Source organism: Vulpes lagopus, chromosome 3 (genome assembly GCF_018345385.1).
Source record: "Vulpes lagopus strain Blue_001 chromosome 3, ASM1834538v1, whole genome shotgun sequence".
Classification (NCBI taxonomy): Eukaryota; Metazoa; Chordata; class Mammalia; order Carnivora; family Canidae; genus Vulpes; species Vulpes lagopus.
Genome location: NC_054826.1, coordinates 144,529,897 through 144,547,575, shown reverse-complemented (window position 1 = coordinate 144,547,575; position 17,679 = coordinate 144,529,897). Strand labels below are relative to the sequence as shown.

Sequence of the window (17,679 nt, the reverse complement as noted above, 5' to 3'; positions counted from 1 at the left end):
GGGAGTGGGATTCCACTCCACTGAGTGTGGAGCCTTACAAAGGGCTTGATCCTGGGACCCTGAGATCATGACCTGAGCAGAAACCAAGAGTTGGATGCTTAATTGACTGAGCCACTAGGCTCCTCATTTTATATTTTTCTAGTAAAGATAATTACAGTATTAAGTTCCATCATAGAGATTGCTCCATGAAATTATATTCCCTTATTCCCACCCTAAACTATTCCTTTTTGGTTCAAATGTGTGGTATTACCAGAAGAGAACTAGATTGGATGATAGAAGCCTAATAGCTACTTATTTTAACCAGAACAGAAATCTCTCCAAATTCCTTTTGATCTTATGTTCTGTACCAGTGCCAACCAAACCTGGCCAACATAGCTGGTACTTCTAGAGCTGAGTGACTCTTAAGTTAAATGAATAAATCATTGAATGATCTTTGTTCAGTTTAGTTAAGAAATTAGGATCTCAGTCTTATACTGAACCTTTGTCAAAGTACTGCTTTCTGTCCATACTAGATAGCATTTTTGTCATGTACATCATTGTAATGAGGTTATTTTGCTAAGAGCTGCCCCAGATATTTAGGATAGGCTTAGATACGGAATAATCCAACTAAAATCAGTTTTTATTTTCTGTTTAGTCTTTACTTTCTCATGCCTCTTTATCTTCCTTTAAAAAAATTTTTTTTTTCATTAAGGAAGGAAAATAACCTTTCAAGAAGCCCTTTTTATTTTCATTTCCTTCTTGAGACATTAAGAACTCTTGGTGGAGTACCTGGTGGCTCAGTTGGTTAAGCGTCTGCCTTGGGCTCAGGTCATGATCCCAGGGTCTTGCTCAGGACCCTCCCTGCTCAGCGAGGAGCCTGCTTCTTCCTCTCCTGCCCCTCCTGATTGTGTTCTCTCATTGACTTGCTTGCTCTGTCTCAAATAAAAATCTTTAAGGAAAAGAATACTTTGGGTATTTTTTAAACCTTATGTAGAAAGTTTGTTTTTTTAATTATTTAAGATAAATACTTTTTACTTTTATTGTTTTTATAAACTATTATAAATTGGTGTTAGGGATAGATTAGCATAATCTTAAATTTACTTCTTTCTGATTCTTGCCTTTAATATTTTCCTTACCCTTTCAGCTACTTTTCTCCTCATGGCTTAGCAAACACCATGACACCTGGAGAACCTTTTCTTTAATGTCATGTAACTGTATTTTCTTGATATGTTTGGTTTGGACTTCATGTAGTTATCATTAGCATATTTTAGCTTTTTGATATTTTGTTTTTTGATCATTGGCATTCTTCTCCTATCCTTCCTTGTACTTTTTGTGAACCATAGAGCTCTATTTTTATCTCATTTCATTCTGTTATACCTAAAATGATGCTGCGTGCCCTCAGACCCCCCCAACTTAATTATTCATCAAATTACTAATCTACGTTTTTAACTATTGGATTGTCTGTTTCAGTTTACGTATGCTGCTGTCTTCTCTTAATCTTGGAAAGACTGTGATGATACTTGTTACCATTGTATTCTTCAGACCTGTATTTTCCCTATAGCAAGCATCCAGCAGTAAACTGTTGAGGAATGATCCAATCAATGTAGAATGTTTCATTTAACTAGTAAAGAAACTCAGGCTCATCACCTTAATGAGAATCACAAACCCTGTTCCTGATTTTTCTATTAAAATGTTTTATATTTTTTTTCTTGTATTAAATGTTAAAGCACAAACTAACAAGTAAAACACAAAGCTCATAGGAAAGAAAGTTCAAATCAGTCGTATTAAATATTTTGATAGTAAGCTTAAAGGACTTAAAGACTATTATTGTTTAAACAACTGCAAGAACAGCTTGATTGTTACCGGTGTTGGCTGTGTAGATCACTTCATTAATCTCTTGGCTCTTTCATAATGCCTTAAGTAGATTCATTTCCAAATTATTTTTTGTACCATTTGAATAATGTAGCAGTGACTAAAATGAGGTAAAATATTTACTTCATTATTCTGTATGTATAAAATACAGGTAAATCAGCTTTAGCTGTTTATTTGAATTTGGACTTTGAAGATATTATGTAGTTGTCTTTTAAGAATCCAGTATTTAGAAGGGAAACAAATTATCATCTTAGTCATTTTAAGTGTACATTTGGGGTGCCTTAAGTTTATTCATACCATTATGCAATCTCCAGAACTTACTCATCTTGGAAAACTAAAATTCTATACCTGTTAAAAACAACAGCTCCTCATTTTTTTCCTTCTCCCAGCCCTGCAATTCTATTTTCTGTTTCTATCAATTTGACTACTTTAGATGAGTCATAAGTAAAATAGAGTAGTTCTTTTTCTGCAGTGGGCTTGTTTCAGTTAACATAAGGGTTGCACATGTTGGAGCATATTCAGAATTTCCTTCCTTTTTAAGGCTGAATATTACTCCATTGTATGTATATATCACATTTTATCTCTTTATCTGTTAACATTTGGGTCCACCTTTTGGCTCTTATGAATAATGATGCTATGAACATGTGTGTACAAATACTTGTTTGAGTTCCTGCTTTCAGTTCTTTTGAATGTATAACTAGAATAAGAATTTCTGGATCATATGGTAAATCTGTTTAGTTTTTTGAAAAACCATCATACTGTTTTTCTCAGTGGCTATGAACTGTTTTACATGCCCACCAGCAATGCCTAAGGGTTCCAATTTTTTCACCTTCTTGCCAACACTTGTTATGTTTGTGTGTGTGTGTGTGTGTGTGTGTGTGTGTGTGTGTTTTAAGTAGGCTCCTTGCTCAGTGTGGGGCTTGAACTCAGGACCTCTAAGATCAAGATCTAAGCTGCTAAAATCAAGAGTCAAATGCTTAACTGAGCAACCCAGGCACCCTTTGTTTTTGTTTTTGATAGTTGCCATCTTAGCGTAAGAGCTCAATGTGATTCTGAGTTGCACTTCCCTAAGGATTAGTGATATTGAGTATTTTTTCATATGCTTGAGGGCCATTTGTGTATCTTTGAAGAAATGCTATTCAAATGCTTTGTCCAATTCTTAATTTTAATTCAAATTATTTGGGTTTTTTGTTACTGAACTTTTAAGTGTTCAAATATTTTTCTGGATTTTAGCCCCTTACCAGATAGAGGAGTTGTAAATTCATTTTCCCATTCCATTTGTTGCTTTTTCATCTGTTGATTGTGACCTTGGATGCACAAGTTTTTTGTTTTTTTGTTTTTTTTTTTCTTTGAGAGAGAGAGAGGCAGAAACACAGGAGGAGGGAGAAGCAGGCTCCGTGCCAGGAGCCCGACGCGGGACTCGATCCTGGGACTCCAGGATCGCGCCCTGGGCCAAAGGCAGGCCCCAAACTGCTGAGCCACCCAGGGATCCCCTGGATGCACAAGTTTTACATTTTGATGTTCAGTTTATTTTTTTCTTTCATTGCTTGTGCTTTTGTTGTCACATCCAAGAAATCATTGCCAAATCCAGTGTCGTGAAGCTTTCCTCCTATTTTTTTCTTAAGAATTTTGTAGTGTTCTTAGGTTTAGGTCTTCGATCCATTTTAAATTAATCTTTGCATATAGTGGAAGGTAAGGTTATATAACTTTATTCTTTCGCATGTGGATATCTTTTCTGTTTAATTTTACACCATCTGAGAAAAGATTCATGGTTGTAAGTGATGGCAAACCCACTTCAAATGGTAAGTATAATGGGAAATTTATTGCTTTATCTGTTGATATCTTTTTTTTAAAAGATAGATTTATGTATGTATGTATGTATGTATGATAGAGAGCGGGAGAGAGGCAGAGACACAGGCAGAGGGAGAAGCAGGCTCCATGCCGGGAGCCTGATGTGGGCCTCGATCCTGGGACTCCAGGATCGTGCCCTGGGCCAAAGGCAGGCGTCAAACCACTGAGCTACCCAGGGATCCCCCTGTTGATATCTTTTATTGATTTTACTTTTTAATTAAAAGACTGGAATGCATCTAGGTCACAGAGAAAGAATCAGTACTTGAAACACACCCAGAGCCTGTTGTTTTTTCTTTAAATAAGCAAATATTTTGTTAGGGGCTTCTTTTAGTGGGTTGCCTTTATTCTTTCAGTGCATACTGGCTTTCTCTGTATAGCAGGAAATACAATCACCAACAGGTCAAGTTTTATGTCTCAGATATTCAACTCAGACTGGCCTCAAAATTATATCAGGTCCCGGGGCAGCCCGAGTGGCTCAGCGGTTTAGCGTCTCCTGCGGCCCAGGGCGCGATCCTGGAGACCCCGGATCGAGTCCCACGTCGGGCTCCCTGCATGGAGCCTGCTTTTCCCCCTGCCTATGTCTCTGCCTCTCTCTCTCTGTGTCTCTTATGAATAAATAAATAAAATCTTTAAAAAAAAATTATATCAGGTCCCAAGACATAAAAAATCTAGGAAGTAAATTCTTTGGCCCAGTGAGATTCAGTTTTCTATCTCTGGGTCACTTAATTCAGGCCCACAAATAAGGGCCATTTGTATTAAAATGGCAACTCCTAAGCATGTTAACTGTTAGATGTAGGGGAAGGGGTAAGTAAGAAGAGGGATGCTGGGGCACCTGGGTCAGTAGGTCCATTAAAGTGTCTGCCTTCTGCTCAGGTCTTGGGGTCCTGGGATCCAGCCCTGTATCAGGCTCCCTGTGAGAAGTGAGTCTGCTTCTCCTTCTGCCTCTGTGATCTCTCTTGCTCTCACTCTCTCAAATAAACAAATAAACTTTAAAATAAAAAAAAAAAAGAGGGATGTGATCAGTCTCAGGTATCTATTACTACCCTTCTGCCAGATGAAATAGTATGATTTGTATCCTATGTTACAGATAAGTATGATATTGATGACCTGTTAAATAGGCAGTAGAACTCAGCTTCTCAAATGTTGAAAGATTGAAAATGTATAGAAGTGATTTTCAGCCTTTAAAAATCCTAGAGATATCTTTACTCCCATCATGTAACTGTAATATTAATAAAAATGAATTAAAGTTTTGAGAAATTATTTGAGATATTTTATAATTTTCCATAAAACCAAAAATAAATAAAAACATGACAAACTAGAATGGATCAAAAAGATTAAAATCAGCAATTTAAATTTGAATTAAGTAATATGATATTTAATATCACAGATATAACTAGAATACATATGGCATACGGTAATTTTTGGAGATGCCCATTAAATTTAGAAACCTTCTCCAACCACTGGAGAGGAACAGTGAACCATGTTAATTCCCTTGTATCCAGACTACATGATCCTAAGGTAGTTAGAAAACGTGGGTAAAACACATATATCAAAAAATGAAGTACCATTGTATCTAGGACATCTATTTTAATTTCTCTGATATATATTGCATATGTATAAAACTTTGTGTTTCGTTTAACTCCTGATTTATAGTACCCTACTCAAAAACATGTCTTATATATAAACTGCTATCATAATTGGTTCCTTGGAGAATCTCTGGACTTGTTAAACGAGAGAAGAAAATACTAAAAAAGGATCGCCTATGGGAACTGACAGTAAAGGCAGATTTGTAGAGAGCGATGAATTGCCTAACACATCTTTAGTTTAGGAGTAACCTAAGTGCTTTTCGCTTACATGTTTAAGATACTCTGAGATTTATTTGATCTAATAAGCATATTGAAAATGCAAAGTGAGGATTTATGGGACTTACTAAGCATTCACACTTGTTATGAATTTTTGTTGACTTTAGACTGTTCTTAGAAGGTCCAAAGATGAGCAGCTACTTTGAGAGTATACGTTATTTTTGTATGATTTTATCATTAAATTTTTTTTAAATTATAAAAATACTATGTATTTTATAGTATAATCATTGTAACATGTAAATTCAAGTCCCTTACCAATCTTTCTCCCTGCAAGTGAGTACAATTAATAATTTGTTGTGTCTTCTTCCAGGACATGTTTTCCTAGAGTAGTTGTTTTGATTTGGTGGATAGAATATAAACAAAACATTTTGGGCTGTGCTTTAGTTTTTTTAGTGTCAAAGTTGGCTTGAATGTAGTCTAATGGCTTGTGTATGGTTTCTTTGGGCTCTGGATACTTGAAGTTTGGGAAGAGTAACCTATTGATGGGTTACTTTTACATAAAGAGTGGCAAGAGTGATTAAAAAAATATTGCTTAGGGGAATCCCTGGGTGGCTCAGCGGTTTAGCACCTGCCTTTAGCCCAGGGCGTGATCCTGGGGTCCCGGGATCGAGTCCCGCGTCGGGCTCCCTACATGGAGCCTGCTTCTCTCTCCTCCTGTGTCTCTGCCTCTCTCTCTCTCTATCATAAATAAATAAATAAAATCTTTAAAAAATATATTGCTTAGGACTAACCCTGCATACACAAAAGGTAACAGTTATATTACTTTCTTCTTTTTCTCCTTCCCTCTTATATATATGTGCTCTTCCTCTCAGAGTCTAGGGTTTAAATTAATGTTTTTTATGTTATGTTTAAGCTCTCTTATGACTTTCATAGTTAACCTCTGGTAGTCATAATTCTAAGAGTGAGAAGCCCAGCTCGGATTGGTTTATTTATCTATTTTTTTAAAAAAGATTTTATTTATTTATTCATAGAGACACGGGGGGGGTGGGGCAGAGACACAGGCAGAAGGAGAAGCAGGCTCCATGCAGGGAGTGTGACGTGGGACTCCATCCAGGGTCCCCAGGGTCACACCCCAGGCTGCAGGTGGCGCTAAACCGCTGCACCACCGGGGCTGCCCTCGGATTGGTTTAAATAAAGGATTGATTGGCTTAATGTGACTGGAAAGTTCAGGAACCTGGGTACTCAGCAAAGTGTTAAGAATTCTCTTTTCCTGTTTTGCTTTCCTCTCTTTAATTCCCAAGTAGTCTGTTTCCACAGGGTGGACCTAAGATTATGTCTTGTCAGCTTAGCTTCAGCAGAAAGAGAACATGTCATTCCAAGAAGTACAGCAGAAATTTTAGGATTGGCTTTTGTTAGCTTGGAATAATGAGGCTGGATCAAATAAATATTTCTGGACCATAACATTGCCAGCTGCACTATAACTACATAGACATGACATTGGGAGAGCTATAGTTTCAGATATGCTAGGCAGAACTGGAATAGTAACTACCAAATCCCAGGGATTTTATACAGCAAAAGTTTACTTGCTCATGCAAAGTTAGCTACAAGTTCAGGTGATAACTCTCTAGGGTAGTCCATATGGTAACTCAAAAATCCAGACCATTTCTGTTTTCTTCAGCTTGAAGCCTCCACAGTTGCTTCAGCAGGGAATGGGAGAGCCGATAGGGTAATGCAAGAGGCCTCAGTCCTTTAATCTGATAGTTGCACAGACTATACAGAATTAGCCACTTGGTCCTGCCCAGCTCAAGGGGGTAAAAATGTACAAAATAACCTTTTTTTCTAATGAGCAGAAATGTGCCGGCCACAGGCTGTCAAAAAATAAAGAAGGCTAGTGAGTGATGCAAAACAACTAATGTCCGCGTTATCTGGAGTTCTAAACAGTGCCTAAAATGTTGATACACAAAAATAGGTTCAGAGTGTGAAACTTCTTGCTCTTTGAATGTTCTTTGCCCAATTTTGGCCTGTTTTTGTTTGAAGTAATTCATGGATTTGTGGTTGAAAATTACTGACTTTTTTATTTTTAAATCACTTACTTTATAATTTCTAGAACACAACACATTTATAGGTTGGAGACTGTAGTGATCATTATCAGGATGCTTAAAAGTCAGTTACCTTCCATGGATATTTTTGGTACCAGTGTACCAGTTCTTTGATGAATTAACTATTTCTTAGAACTTAAAAAATTCCTCATCTTCAGTGATATGCTTTCTTGGGTTTTCTAAGTTATCTATCTTAGGGGTTGGAAAACTTTTTTTTATAAAACTCCAGATAATAAAAAGTTTTGGCTTTCTGGGCCATATGTCACAGCTATTCAACTTTGTTGCTGTTATTCATCTCTACTGTTATAGTGCAAAAGCAGCAGCAGAGAATACATAGATGAATGAGTATAGTATGTTCCAGTAAAACTATATTTATTAAAATAGGCAGGTGGGTGGGCTATAGTTTGTTTACCTCTGATCTACTTGATTGCTCGTCCTTACTGCTTTTCTCAAGCAGTTTGTCCTTCCCTATTAAATGTGTATTCCTAGATTAACTACCTAGATTAACTACCTTCTCTTCTTTGAGTAGCCTCATTTTCATTCGTTACTGTTTTAACTATCTTAGGTGCTGGAATCAGATTTGAGGTGGCTTTTGGTGTTATCACTTTTTTTTTCTTTTTTTAAGGAGAGGGAGAGGTGGGGGCAGGGGAGAGGGGAGAGGAAAGGAATCTTAATCAGGCTCTGTGCCCAGCGAGGAGCAGACCCAGGACTTGATCTCATAACCCTGAGATCATGACCCGAGCTGAATCAAGAGTCAGATGCTGAATTGACTGAGCCACCCAGGTACCCCTGGCGTTGTCCTTTATTAGGTATTTGATCATGAACAAGTTACTTAATGCGTCTGAGTCTTGTAGAATAGGGCTAATAATACCTGCTTGTAGATTTGCTGTAAGTATAAGATTATAGAGTGCTTAGCATAGAGATTGGTAAATAATATTTGAGTGACAAATGATAGATATTTTGTTTTTGTTATTGTACTCTTACATGGTAACTCTTAATTTGTATCTAGATCCCAGAAGTTTCCTCAGAGTTCCCAGTTATTGTTTTTTTTTTTTTTTAAGGATTTTATTTATTTATTCAGGAGAGAGACAGAGAGAGAGAGAGAGAGAGAGAGAGAGGCAGAGACATAGGTAGAAGGAGAGGGAGAAGCAGGCTCCCTGTGGGGAGCCCGATGTGGGGCTCTATCCTAGGACCCCGGGATCATGCCCTGAGCCAAAGGCAGATGCTAAGCCACTGAGCCATCGAGGTGCCCCTCAGAGTTTCAGTTTTTACAGCATTTCTCTATTGGATGTTTTTATTCAGCTGTTCTGCAGTGTTACTTAAGAAGCATTCATCTTCTAAATAGGAGTCTTTCCACATAACAAGTTTAGAAATGGGTTTCTAGTGCTTAGTGATGTCAGGGGGCATTGTGAATTTCTTGATCTTCCCACTCATGGTTGCAAGATATTGCAGACAGCTTCATCCTGTCCTCACACATCTGTATTCAGAGCAATAACAAAGTGTGAAGAAGGGACTTCTGGTGTATTTTTTTCCTTTTTTATTATAAAAAAAGCTAAAAAGTTATTTAAGAAATAGAATCTCTAGGACTTGAACACCTTAATGTGGAAGAGACTTGATTTCAAGGGTAAGATGATTGCCAAACTTGATTTCAAGGGTAAGATGATTGCCAGATTTTTGGCTGAAATGTCTAGGTTGATGATAGTACCATTAAAATAAGAAAGGAATGGGTTTATAAAGAAAATAAATTCCATTTTAGACTTGTATTTGATATACTCATGGCAGATGGGTATATCTAGTAGCCATTTCTCTTCCTACAACAGCTTTATTGAGGTATCATTTACATACCATAAAATTCACCCTTTTAAGTATATAGTTCAATAGTTTTTAGTATATTCACAGAGTTGTCAAACTGTCACCGCTATTTAATTTTAGAATATTTTTATCATTTCAAAAAATAACCCCTGTACCCATGAGCAGTCATTCCCCATTCGCCCCTCCCTCAGGGCCTGGCAACCACTAATCTACTTCCTGTCTTTATGTATTTGCCTGTTCTAATTAACCTAGTTATTCAGATCTCTTCCCCATCTTTTTGAATTCTCTCTTAGAAAGGACTCTAGGTCATGCACAATTACTGGGTTGGTAGCTAAGATTCATCTTTCTTTCTGTTTGTATAGTAGTACCTGAAGTAATTAATGTGTAGCACATAGATTTGCTCATGTTTGAATTAATAAATTAATTCATCCACAGAAATGATTTTTGGTGGTATTTCAGGTAACCATGACTAAGAACCACTGGTGGAAAAGGGTATTTATTTAGACTTCCTTAATATGATGTAGAAGGGCCCTGCTGCCCCCCATATACCTTTCAGCCTCACTAATTACCATTGTTTGGTTCACAGTTGATGTTCCAGCAACACTGAACTCATTCATAGTTCTTCCTAAATGCTGTAATTTTTCACTTCTGTTCCTATATTAGATCTTCTCTATTTAGAATCCCCCCAGGGCTTTCTGGTTGTCTAGTTCTTGTTCACCTCTTCACTGTATGTCAAGGAATCAAAAATTTCAGCCTTTTCCTCTGGAGAATCTCCTCTATAGAGCCCTCTGTTCTTATTATTATAGCATGTTATGTAAAAGTGTTTTATATAGTTGATTTCTCTAGGCCAAGGATCTCTGTGAACTTTTTATTGCTTATGTGTAAAAACTGAACACTGTTCACAATTTTTTATAAATAATATACATGTGCTAGTGTAGTAATGTGTTAAATATTAATAAACCTTTTAAAATTTATTTTTAATTTTAGTATAGCTGACATGTTATATTAGTTTCAGGTATACAACATAATGAGTTAAACATTTATATACATTGAACAGTGCTCACTATAAGTGTAGTTACCATCTGTCTCCATAGTTATTGCAGTATAATTGACTCTCTTGCCTATGCTGTACTTTAAATCCCTGTGACTTATTTTATAATTGGAAGTTTGTGTCTGTTAACCCCCTTCACCTGTTTCGCCTACCTCCTCCATCCCCTCCTCTAGCAACTACTAGTTCATTCTTTGTATTTATTACTGTTACTGTTTTGTTTTGTTTGTTCATTTTTCTTCCTTTTTTCTAGATTAAACATACAAGTGAAATCATATGGCATTTGTCTTTCTCTGACTTATTTCACTTAGCATAATATCCTTTAGGTTCATCTGCATTGTTACAAATGGCAAGATTTGGTGCTTTTTTATGATGCCATAAAATATTAATATTTTAATTATATAATATTCACACAGTAATATTCCTGTGGAATGAGTGTGTGCACACATGACCTACATCATCTTTTTTTTTTTTTTTTTTTTTAACCTACATCATCTTTATACATTCATTTATTGATGGGCACTTAGGGGTGATGAAATCCTTTGACTTTTGTTTGTCTGAGAAACTATCTCCCTTCAATTCTGAATGGTATAACCTTTCCGTGTAGAATATTCTTGATTGTAGGTTTTTTTTCTTTTTTTTCCCCCCTCGTTTGGCACTTTGAATACATCGTGCTGCTCTTTGTGGGCTACAGAGTCTCTGCTGAAAAATCAGTGAATCGGCTTAGGTGGTTGTTCCCTTGTACTTAATTGCTTTTTTGTCTTCCTCCTTTAAGAGTCTCTCTTTAATTTTTAACATTTTAATTATTATGTACTTTGGTATGGACCTCTTTGGGTTTATCTCCTATGGGCTTTCTTTCCTTCCTTGACCTGGATATCTGTTTCATTCCCCAAGTTACAGAAATTTTCAGATATTATTTCTTCGGGTAATTTATCCCCCCTCTCTCTTCCATCTGGGTCCCTGAAAATGCAAATGTTAGTAAGCTTGATGTTACCCTCTTAACCTATTCTTTCATTTTTATTTATTTTTTTAAAAGATCATATTTATTTATTTGAGGGGGAGGGGCTGAAGGAGAGAGAGAGAGAACTCTCAAGCAGACTCCCCACCACTGAACATGGACACCCACCCCATCCCCTACCCCCCAGGCCAAGCCAGGCTTAATGCCAGGACCCTGAGAGCATGGCCTGAGCCCTGAGCTAAAACCAAAAGTAGGATTTTTTTTTTTTTAGATTTTATTTATTTATTCATGATAGAGAGAGAGAGAGAGGCAGAGACACAGGCAGAGGGAGAAGCAGGCTCCTTGCAGGAACCCCGACGTGGGACTCGATCCTGGGGACTTCAGGATCACGCCCTGGGCCGAAGGCAGCGCTAAACCGCTGAGCTAGCCCGGCACCCCCAAAAGTAGGATATTTAACCGAGTGAGCCACCCAGGCACCCCAACCTATTGTTTTAAAAATTCTTTTTGCTGTTGACAATCTAGAACATAGAATAGTGGATGATTTCCACTATTCTGTCTTCTGGGTTGTTGATTCATTCTTCTGTTTCCTCTGATATATTTTTCACTTCATTTTTCGTATTTTTCATCTCTTGGTTCTTTTTTTAATATTTTCTAACTCTTTGTTCAAATTCTGAGTTCATCTACTCTTCTCTCAAATCTGGTGAGCTGCCTTATGACCATTATTTTGAATTCTTTATCAAGTAGATTGTCTTTTTCTGCTCCATTTAGTCCTTTTTCTGAGACTTTGTCCTGTTCTTTCATTTGGATCATATTCCTCTATTGTTTTTGTCTGTCTTTCTGTGTTTTTTTCCCATATATATAGTAGTTCACCTCTGGCTCCTGGTCTTGAGGGCAGTGGCCTTATGTAGAAAGTGTTCTTTGGGATGTAAGTAGTGCCATCCTCCCTGGTCACTAGAATCATGTACTCCAGGGATTTTCCCAGGTGGGTTTTGTGCACCCTCCTGTTGTGACTGGGCTGCAGCCCTGCTGGCTGAGAGACCTACCTGGCCTGCTGTACGTGTGCTGGTAGGTGGGGTTAGCTTCTGGTATAGCTGGTCACTGGGCCCAGCTGTGACTGTTGCAGGCATACTGAAGGGCTGGAGGGTTGGGTGACTGGGCCCCAACTGCTTCCCAGGACAGGAATTGCTTTGGAGGGGTGCTCTTCTGGCTAGGGCTGCCTGCTGGGTATAGTAAGGTGGCAGTTGCTTTGGAGGTTGCTGTTTCCAACTGAGCTTGCCTGCTCGATGTGGTGGATGGGAATTGCTTTGAAGAGGTACCTGCTAGAGCATTTAGTTTGAATGCAATTGCTCTGCAAGGGAACACAGGGCTGGGTGAGCAATGTTCCCAAAGTAGATGGAGAGTTTCAAAACTGGTGCCTGCCACCAGTTAGGTGGCAAGTAGGCTGAACCAGCACAAGAAAAATGGTACCTGCCAGCACTTCCATTCCTGGAGAACGTTCCTGTGAACCCCTGCCCCTGTGCACACATCCCAAAATTAGCTAATAAATATCCTTCATGTATGGCCCAGGCACTTTTCAAACTGCTGCTTCTGTGACATTATTCACTGGTTCTTTGAAGAGCAGAGTCTCAGTTTCCTGTAGACTTCTTGCTCTCCCATGAAGTCCTGCTGATTTTCAAAGTCACATGTTATGGGGTCTTGTTTTCCCTGTGCAGATCGCCTCGGTGGGAGGGTACTTTATGTGGGGCTTCATCCCTTTGCTCCTCAAGGAGGACTTCTGCACCTGTGATATCTTTACTGCTTGTGAGTTGCCATGATGGGGTTTTGGTTCTTGAGTGTGTCTCTGCCCCTACTCTCCTTTTGGATGTGGCCTTTTCTGTATATCTTTAGTTATAGAACAGGTGTTCTGCTAGTCTTCAGGGCATTCCCAGAGTGAGTTGCACTGTATGTAGTTGTAGCCTTGAGTATTACGGGAAGAGAGAAACTCAGGATCTTTCTTCTCCATCTTCTCCTCCTTTCTAGTAAGGCTTTTGGTAAACAGATATATGTAAGGCATAAGGCTTTCATCCTGTACCTTATTTACAACCAGTGATGACTGTGAGTTGTTTTTTTGGGGAGAAGTTTTTGAAGATTTTATTTATTTATTTGACAGAGGGAGAGCAAGCACGGGGAGGGGCAGAGGGAGAGGGAAAGAGAGAATCTCCAGTAGACCCTGCGCTGAGTGCAGAGCCCATCCCTGAGATCGTGACTTGAGCTGAAATCAAGAGTTGGACACTTAACTGACTGTGCTAGCCAGGTGCCCCAACTATGAGTTTTTTAATTAATTCAGTACATGTTAACCCTTCTCAGTGTCTTGCTTGTTCTTTCCACCATTGTTCAGGGTGTTTAGACTTCCTTCTCTATCATAACACCTTTTGTATACCTTCATCAAAGCATTTATTATGCTATTATATTGTAATTATCCATATATGCTTATCTCCTTTCAATAGAGTGTAAATCTCTTGAGCATGGGTACTCTCATTTCTAATGTTCCCAGTATCTTGCACGGTGCCTAGCATATAGTAGGTAATTATAGAATGAATAAGCTGAATTAAGTGGAATGAATCGATAATGATTTCAAAACAATTAAGACAGCGATTCTTTTGAAGTATTTATTTGAAAAACCATAGGCCCATTAATTTTTTAAATGCTTATAGGTTAAAGCAGTATATCTCATTGTTTGTGTTGATGGACTAGTTTCTTTTTAAGTTCCCAAGTCATTGTGCATTAATGCTTTTGTAAAATACAGTAAAAGTTTACCAGAAAAATTACATAAAAAGAAACATAAAATATAGGCACCATTTTTTTTTTTTAATTAGATTCAACAAACTTAAAATTACTCTCAACTTCTGTACTTAGCTTTTTGTGGATTGGTACAAAGAGTCTGTGGGCCTTTACTTGTCCATTGACCATAATTTGAGAATGGTATAAAGCACTGGTAAATCCTTTACAAATATTATCCACTTTAATTTTCATAACCCTGTATTGTATCTTGCCACTTATAGGAAACCAGGCAAGTAAATTACCCAAGGACGCATAGATGGATGCCACACAAAATAGCTAGGACTCAAACCCATGTAGTCAAGTCTGATTTCAGAGTCCATGTTATAGTCTCCTGAGTTTCCAAAGATGAGATGTGGTAGTATTTTAGTCTGAGACTGTGTAGAATGATCATGGATGCAGGAAAAGAAATTTACAAGTATTAATGTAATTAATTTGCCTAAAAGGAAGAATGTTAAGTATTATGTAAAAGCAGAGTGATGGAGGATGCTGACCTACTGTTCTTTTATCCTGTTAGTGAGTCAGCATCTGTTTGTTACCTTAGTTCATCTTAAAATTCCTGATTTGCAACACAAAAGTGATGATATTTCTTTGAAATACACATTTTTCTGCTGTGACTCAATTTCATACATTGAAATTTGTTTCTTCTGTTCTTTGTACTTTGTTTCTTCTCTTCTTCGTCTTACATCTTTTCTTATTTGATAGCATAATCATCCAAATTACTGTGATTACACTTACACAAACACAGAAATAACATTTCTTTTTGCAAGTTTCAATATTTTAAGAACAAAATGTAAGGATCACATTTTAATGATAGTAGATGATTATGTTGCTGTCTTATTTATATCATTAAATTTTTGATATTATGAAATTGGCAACTTTTAGAATATATCAGTTTTGACAGTAGTATTTTTTATACATTAAAATCTTTTTTTCTTTTTGTAGAAATCTGGTTAAGAAGTACTGTCCCAAACGTTCCTCCAAAGATGAAGAACCAAGGTAAATTCTGTACCTGTTTATTACAGTATATTATAATTTTAGAAAGCTTACATTTTTGTTATTTAGTGAAATAAATATGCTATTAGCTCATTATAGTGATTTTTTAAAGTTTTAATTAAAAATCACTGTTTTTTGAATAGGAACTACTATTTATTCTAATAAGAATAGAATATTTCAGTGGGCTCAGTTTTCCGAAATAGTTGAAGTATGGGTTTCCAAGTAAAATGTGGACTAGGACTTTGAGTGATTTGGTCTTGAAAAGAAAAGGATATTTTCCCCATACTTTATGTTATAGTTGTTAGCTTGTTAGATTCTTGCTTTTACTCTAACAGATATTAAAACAGTTTGGCTGGCTAGTTTAAAGAGATAATGAAAAGGAAGGAATGAAGTTTTCAGGGTAACCTTGGAACTCTGAATAAAAATTTAGGACTGGCTTATGAGCTTTTTGGTAGTCTTAAACACAGGGATATGTGGATGGCTCTAAAATACAGAAAGAAGAGACTAGACTTAATACAGCTTTATGTATAATTGTTAATTGTTAGGATTCTTAGGTTTAATGTTAATGGAGTCCTATCTGAGTTACTTGCCTTCAGCTGGAAGAGTGTTCGGGCAGTGTATTCAGAGTAGATCTATACATTTTAATACAGCAGTTTTCTTTGTTTCTCTCCTTCCCTTCACACACATTTTTTACCCTTATTTTTGTCCCTTCTTACCCCTCTTTGATGCCAACCAAAATGGCACTTTACTTCCATTCAGGATGTGGGCAGGCATACAAGCAGCCGTGTCCAGAATTGATAGCAAAATTGTTCTGTAGATCAGCCATCGAGATGCATTTGAGTGGTATGATTGGCAGGTTCTGTCCTCGAGAGCAAGCACATCATCTCTGCACCAGGTTCAGCTGCCAGTCCTAGGAATCCAAGTTCATTCCCCAGCTCAGGCCAGTCAGTTGGCTACTTAAGAGATTCCAGTATGCCAAAAGAGCCTGCAGGTAGTATTCTTATTATTTTTTGACCCCATATATTCCTTTATTTATAAGTTAAGACTACTTGAAGGTATACAAACATATACAACTGGAGCTAAATGTGATATTCTTTTCATACAAAGTTAATTTGGAGCTACTAGTGGAGAGTTAGGTTGAGTATGTTAAAATTTGTCAAGTGTCAGGCTCAGTCCATACCTCACAGAAAACATTTTTAAAGAAAAAAATATATAAATTTCATCATTTTTTAATATGTTTTTATCAGGTTTACCTCGTGTATAGCCTTTTTTAACATCCTTAACGAGTTAAATGACTATGCAGGACAGCGAGAAGTAGTAGCAGAAGAAATGGCGCACAGAGTTTACGGTGAATTAATGAGATATGCTCATGATCTGAAAACTGAAAGAAAAATGGTAATTATTGTTTTCATCTAGTTACATAGTACATGAAACATTTTCACATAATTACTTTGCTTTTTAAAGTAATGTTCAGAAAAAAAAATGATCAGTATAAACTGATTTTCTATTTCAATTTCTTGTAGCTAAAATTATTTTAAGATACACTTGCTTATTTGTGATCCTTTTGGATTTAAGACCAAGATTTGGTAACCTACAACTCCATGGGCCAAATCTAGCTTATCGTTTTTCTTAGTTCCTATGAGCTAAGAATGGTTTGTATATTTTGAATAGTTGTAAAGAAAATCAAAAGACTATTTCATGGCATGTGAAAATTATATGAAATTCACATTTCAGTGACTATAACTAAAGTTTTTTTTTTTTTTTCCTATAACTAAAGTTTTATTGAAACAGACCCACTCATTTACTTATGTATTTACTGTGGCTTAAGTTTTATATTAGCAAAGTTGAATATTTGTAAAAGAGACCACATGGCTTGCAGAACTTAAGACATTTATCTGACCCTTCGTAGAAAACATTTGTCTACCCCTATTTAAGACAAATCATATTTTTTTTTCTAGAGATTTTATCGGTCTTAAAGGATATACTTAAAGTATTCAGATAATACCTATAAATGTATTTTAGAGAGTTTTTCTTTACTAATAATCTCTTCCTAAGTCTTGATAAAGTTATATAATTAGTACCCTGAAAGAATACAGTGAAAAATAAAGGTTTTGGGGGGGATTTAGACGTTTATTATTTAAATTAATTTTTTTGTCCGTTTTATTTGTTTTTTGGTTATGACCTTCAGCATCTTCAAGAGGGACGGAAAGCTCAACAATACCTTGACATGTGCTGGAAACAGATGGATAATGTGAGTTATAGTGTTTTCATGCTTAACATAAAATTTTGTAGACTAGTTTAGCTCCAGATTCTCTTAGACTTCACATCTTTTGAGTTTAATATTTCTCAGTGTATTTATTCATATTTGACATTGGTGTAAATAGAGAATATAAGGTCATTTTGTCTTTTTTTGTTGTTGTTCTACATGTTCTATACTTGTACCAA

The 17,679-nt window shown here is 36.7% G+C and overlaps 1 protein-coding gene across 3 annotated transcripts in view; it reads left to right on the top strand.

The window, feature by feature from the left end:
* Nucleotides 1–17,679, top strand: part of FNBP1L (formin binding protein 1 like) — a 121,039-nt gene that overhangs the window by 69,749 nt on the left and 33,611 nt on the right. For all 3 annotated transcript variants that reach the window (XM_041748233.1, XM_041748232.1, XM_041748231.1), the window contains exons 3-5: nucleotides 15,184–15,237; nucleotides 16,482–16,629; nucleotides 17,423–17,485. In XM_041748233.1, the coding sequence (XP_041604167.1) occupies nucleotides 15,184–15,237; nucleotides 16,482–16,629; nucleotides 17,423–17,485 (265 nt within the window). The remainder of the gene's footprint in view (nucleotides 1–15,183; nucleotides 15,238–16,481; nucleotides 16,630–17,422; nucleotides 17,486–17,679) is intronic.